Source organism: Propithecus coquereli, unplaced genomic scaffold (assembly GCF_000956105.1).
Source record: "Propithecus coquereli isolate 6110/MARCELLA unplaced genomic scaffold, Pcoq_1.0 Scaffold357, whole genome shotgun sequence".
In the NCBI taxonomy this organism is placed as follows: Eukaryota; Metazoa; Chordata; class Mammalia; order Primates; family Indriidae; genus Propithecus; species Propithecus coquereli.
In genome coordinates, this window is record NW_012149252.1 from 1,080,866 (window position 1) to 1,087,090 (window position 6,225).

At 38.3% G+C, this 6,225-nt stretch overlaps 1 protein-coding gene across 1 annotated transcript in view; it reads right to left on the reverse strand.

Annotated features, from left to right (window-relative positions):
* The window catches only part of ATIC (5-aminoimidazole-4-carboxamide ribonucleotide formyltransferase/IMP cyclohydrolase), a 29,505-nt gene that overhangs the window by 14,228 nt on the left and 9,052 nt on the right, over window positions 1–6,225 (reverse strand). Inside the window, exons 5-7 of the mRNA XM_012651459.1 lie at window positions 4,284–4,372; window positions 3,804–3,955; window positions 3,312–3,468 (exon numbers count right to left, since the gene is read on the reverse strand). Of these exons, the coding sequence (XP_012506913.1) occupies window positions 3,312–3,468; window positions 3,804–3,955; window positions 4,284–4,372 (398 nt within the window). The remainder of the gene's footprint in view (window positions 1–3,311; window positions 3,469–3,803; window positions 3,956–4,283; window positions 4,373–6,225) is intronic.

Genomic DNA, 6,225 nt, shown 5'->3' on the forward strand with positions numbered 1-6,225 from the left:
GAATCAGAGACCATTATCCTAAGTGAAGTTTCTCAGGAATGGAAAACCAAACACCACATGTTCTCATTAATATGTGGGAGCTAAACAATGGGTACATATGAGCACAAAGAAATATAAAGGACATTGGAAAGCTAGAAAGGGAGAGGGTGGTGGGGGTGAGGGATAAAAACTTACATATTGGGTACAATGAACACTATTTTGGTGACAGGCACATCAAAAGCTCTTACTTAAGCATTATACTAGGTATCCATGTAACGAAAACATCTGTATTCCCTTAATATTTTGAAATAAAAAAAGAAGTAAACTATTTCTATTTGCAGATGATATGATCTTATACACAGAAAATCCTAAGGAAGCTACTAAAAAAATCAATTAGAATAAGCAAGTTTAGCAAGCTTGGAGGGCACAAGATCAATATACAAAAATCAATCCTACTTTATACACTAGCAATGAACAATCCAAAAAGTAAAACTAAGCAAACAATTCAATTTACAACAGCATCAAAGAGAATAAAATATTTTGGGGGAAAATTAATGAAAGAAGTGCAAAATTTATATTGTAAAAACTACAACATTATTAGCCATTGGGGGAAATGCAAATCAAAACCACGATGAGATACTACCTCACACCCCCAATGGTCTATAATAAAAAAGACATAATAATAAGCATTGGTGAAGATGTACAGAAATTAGAACCCTCATACACTGCTGGTATAAAATGGTGCTTCCACTTTGGAAAACAGTGGACAGTGGAACAGTGTCACAGCTCTTCAAAAAGTTAAACATAGAGTAACTAAATGACCCCGTGATTCCACTCCTAGATATATACTCAAGATAAATGAAAACATGTCCACACAAAAATCTGTACCTGAATGCTCATAGCAGGATTATTCATAGGAGTCAAAAAATGGAAACAACCCAAATGTCTATTAATTGAGGAATGGATAAATAAAATGTGGTATAGCCGCACAATGAATATTGTTCAGCAATACAATGGAATGAAGTATGGTTATTTCATGGATACAACATGGATAAACCTCGAAAATATCTGAAATAAAAGAAGCCAGTCACAAACGGCCACATACTGTATGATCCCATTTACATAAAATGTCCAGAACAGGCAAATCCATAGACACAGAATGTAGATCAGTGACTGCCTAGGGCACAGGGGATTTGAGTAAATGGGTGTGACTACTGGTGGGTAGGCTTCTTTTTGGGTTGATAAAAATGTTCTAAAATTGATTGTGGTTGCACAACTCTTTGAATACGCTAAAACCCATTAAATTGTACAATTTAAATAGGTGGATTGTATGGTATGTGAATTATATCTCAATAAAGCTATTATATAAAAAAAGAAAAAAGAAAAGTAATACCTTGCCAAACATTAACTGAGTGCCTATTACAATATTACGCACTCTTTGAGGTACTTGGAACACATCAGTGAATAAAATAGTCCCTCTCACCCCCAAAAGAATCACCATCCCCCAGGAGCTTATGGGGGAGGCAAATAAGAAACAAAATAGGTGATACAGTCAACCATGAAAGAAAATATTAGATATTTATTCAAATGAGTTGAAAACTTATATCCACACAAAAGCTTGTACACCAATGATTACAGCAGTTTTATTCATAACTGCCAAAAATTGTCCTTCAAGTTTTGATGTTTTCAACAGATTAATGGCTAAAAAAACTGTGGTACATCCACACACAATGAAATATTAGTTAGTGGTAAGAAAGCCATGAAAAGACATGGAGGAACCTTGATGCATGTTGCTAAGTGTCTGAAAAGGCTCCATACTATATGATTCCAACAACCTGACATTCTGGAAACAGCAAAAACATAGCCATTAAAAGCTCAGTGATTGCAGGGGGTTGGGGAGAGGGGAAAGAAGGGAGGAGGTGGAGCACAGGAATTTTAGGGTCGTGAAACTCCTCTGCATGATACTGTGATGAGGACACATGACTTCTCCAAACACACAGAATGCACAACACAAAGAATGAATGCTGACGTAAACTATGGACCTTAGTTAAGAATAATCAATCAATAATGGTTCATCAATCATAAAAAATGTACACTAATGTAAGATATGTTAATAGGGGGAACTGCTGGGTGGGGGATGTAGGGGGTATGAAAACTTTCTATAATCTCTGCACATTCTTCTTTAAACTTCCAATTGTTCTAAAAAAATAAAGATTATTTTTGAAAAAGTACTTAAAAAAATAGTTCCCTCAACCAAAAACAAAACTGAAACACCGTCCTTATGGAACTTATGGGAGAGGCATAGAAGAAACTAGGCAATAAATAGTAAACAATAAAAGTAAAATATACCCTAAGGCATATAAAATGCAAGATAAAACAAGACACCACTTGTACAACTCCTCCGTCTCCCTCTCCTCATAGATAGCTTAGGCTAACTGTGGTAAGTTGAAGAATATTTCAAAGACTCCCTCAACCTCCCATCCTGCTCCCCTCTCCATCTCTCCTTCAGCTGGTGACAGGGAAAAAGGACACTGCAGGACACTTTATCTACCCACCACCAAATGTACTGACCAGTGTGCTCCCGGCTTGCCTTCTCCCTAGGGGAAGGAGGCTGCCCTGGCCCTCCCAACAGCCAGCCTCCCTGCTGTGCTTGGGCCTTCAAGGCCTTCATGCCTGTGACTCTTCCTCCATCCCTACTCCCACTCTGCCTTCTACCAGAGTAGGACATGCTCTCATAGCATAACAAACCAGAACAAAAAATTAAAAAAACCTTCTCTTATCTCTACAAACCCATGAAGTCCTAAAATCTCTGTTCAAATAATTATCTTTATCATTATTATTTCCTAACTTAACACTTCTACTTCGGCCCACTTCAGCTGAACTTCTAGACCCATAATTACAAGAAAACTGCTTCTTGTAACATTCCCAAAGCAAACAGTCCCTTTATTGTTCTCAATATCATAGCAACTGGTTGAAATTCTCCATGTTCTCCTCTTCTGGCTCTTCCACTGTCTACCTCAAGCTGGAAAGTACCCAAGGCTTAGTCTTGACCGTCTTCTACGAAATTCAGGTCATCTCATCCTGTCCCATGTCTTCAAAAACACCTATATGCCAAAGACATTCCAATCTCTACCTCCAACTTGACCTCCCTCTAGTACCCCAGAGCACCTTCACATTCACATTCACAAGTCCAACCAGCATCTCAAACTTCAGGTGGTTTTAAGAGGTATTACAGAATTTACCTTCTAAACATGAACCACATCCAATATAGAGAAAGATACACATGTACCCAGACACGGCAAACTACCACATGACACTTGGGCTTTCTTTACCTGTGATGGGAAGCTTGGGCTTCATTGTGTACAGCTGGGCAGGAGTCTGATGAGGGTTCATTCCATACCTCAAGGGCATCTGAGATATCCCTTTACCGTACTGTTTCCTGAAGTAATCCGAAATGGCTTCATCATATTGTGCCGTATGAGTGAATGCCTACAAAAAGTGTAAGTTTTGTGAGATACCAGCAGCACTTCCCAAAGTAGGGACAAGATGGTTTTAGGTACACAGCAAACAACATGCCCTCACCCCGTGCACATGACACCAAAGAACACTGAATGGCACAACAAATTATCCCTTTCCAATTCTCTTTCAATCTTTTTGACAAAATCTCTGCAATATTTAGTCTCTCTACTTTTAACGAGAGAATAGCAGCTCCAAGCAGAGCCATGGTAGGTGATATAACTAGCCAGAATTGAACACTGTTTGGTTTGGCAAACCCTGCACTAGATGGATGTTATCTTTACAATATTTTGAAAGTATGTCCACACCTTCAAGGCTAACTGGCGTCTAGTCTCCAAGGAGGTGTCTTTACTCTCGGAGCTCTGCATCTCTGTGGACACCGCCGCGTAGTCCTCTGGTTCGCACACCACCGTCACTCGGGCATGGTTTTTGGCTGCGGCTCTTAACAAGGTCACTCCACCTTTGAAGAACAAAAGACACTGTTTTCACATTTCAACATCAGTTTCTGAACTTCTTTTAAATAAAATCATTATGCACATACTTCTGCTTTAATTCTTCACTTAAAAAATAAGGAAAAATAATCCAGATGAATTTCTACACATATACACACAGACACACAGAAAAACAGCTTAGAAAATATATATGAATTATAGTCATCCCAGAACATAATCTGGGAGAAGCAACTATTTTCTATTTCAAATAGAAAATTAAAAAAAAAAAAAAAACAACTCACTAAAATTAAATAACCCTCTCCCCTATCAGCCCTCTAGAAGGTTTTTCTAACTTACCAATATCAATTTGCTCAACAGCCTCCTCAACAGTCACATCCGGAGAAGCCACTGTCTTCACGAAGGGATACAGATTACAAGCAACGACTCTAAGACAAAGAGGAATTTAGCTGTCATTAAAAACTCAACTTACATGGTTTATCACTATCTAGGAAAAGAATAAGTTAGCACTATTAACATGACCCAAAACCATAAAGATGTAAAATATAAACTGTGACTCTAACATTTTAGAATTGTACAAAGGTGTGTTAAACAAGCCAAGATGGGCCAGGTGCCTGGCTCACACCCATAACACCAGCACTTTGGGAGGGCTAAGGTGAGGGAGGAGTGCTTGAGGACAGGAGTTCAAGACCAGTCTGGGCAACATAGCAAGACCCTGTCTCTACAAAAAATAAAAAATTTAGCCAGGCATGGTGGTGTGCGCCTATAGACCTAGCTACTCAGGAGGTTAAGGCAGGAGGATTACTTGAGCCTATGAGTTAGAGCATACAGTAGGCTATGATCACATGATCACACTACTGCACACCAGCCTGGGGGACAGAACGAAACCCCATCTCTTTAAAAACAAACAAATACAAAAACAACACAAAAAACCCAAAACAGGACACCCTACTGTTGCAGAAGGTAATTTAATCAGCAGTGCTCTGAATCTGGATACACATTATTCCCTCCAAAACATACTGCAATGTTGCTGCTTGGGTAACCTTAGCTACCCAATACTATTGAGCCATAAAAAGTTTTTAAAAATTTTAATAGAAATGTAAAATACAGGATTACAGGTAACATTCTCATTCTGGAATGTGATCACCATTATCTAGAACATTCAAATTTAGATTCTTTTCCCAACAAATAACAGATTGTATAGAATGATAAAAAACACTGGAGCATTCTAAGGGCGAAATATTTGTTTGTTTTGCTTTCACAGAAGTCACAAGAATGATGATGAATAATAGGAAAGCTAAAAGAATAATTTTAAAACACAGAACTAATCTAAAATTAACAACCAGTGAAGGGGAGTTCCACTCCCAGAACTACAATGGAGGGAGCTTTGTGGGCAGGACCCGCAGCAAAATAAGCCTAACTGGTGAAAATTAATAAACAGAAAAACAGAAGAGGAGCGGAAACACTCGCAGCCATTCTATCAGGCCTATTACCTCGATACCAAAACCACACAAATACATCGCAAGAAAACAACAGACCAGTATCTCTTATGTAAACTGACACAAAAATTCTCAACAAAACACTAGCAAACCAAATCTAAATCTAGAAGAATATAAAAATAAGTACACACTATGGCTAAGTAGGGTTTATCCCAGGAATGTATGGTTGGTTTAATATCTAAAAATCAGTTAATGTAATGTTAATAGAATAAAGGACAAAAACCACTTGACCATTTCAACAGATGCACAAAAAGCGTCTCATAGAATTCAACATTCATGATAAGAAGACTCGACAAATTAAGAACAAAAGGGAATTTACTCAACATGACAAAGTGAGAGCAAAACTCACAGCTAACATCATACTTAATGGTGAAAGACTTTTCCCCTAAGATCAGAAACAAGGATGTCCACTCTCTCTCACCACTTCTATTCAACATTGTACTGGAAGTTTTAGCCAGGGCAATCAGCAAAGAAAATGAAATAAAAAGCATCCAGATTGGAAAGAAAGAAATAGAGTTATCTTTATTCGCAGGTGACATGATCTTGTATATAGAAAATCCTAAAGAACTCACAAAAGTAATCTATTACGGCCTGGCACGGTGGCTCACACCTGTAATCCTAGCACTCTTGGGAGGCTGAGGTGGGAGGACTTCTTGAGCTCAGGAGTTCAAGACCAGCCTGAGCAAGAGCAAGACCCCGTCTCTACTATAAATAGAAAGAAATTAGCCAAATAACTAAAAATAGAAAAAATTAGCTGGGCACAGTGGCACGTGCCTGTAGTC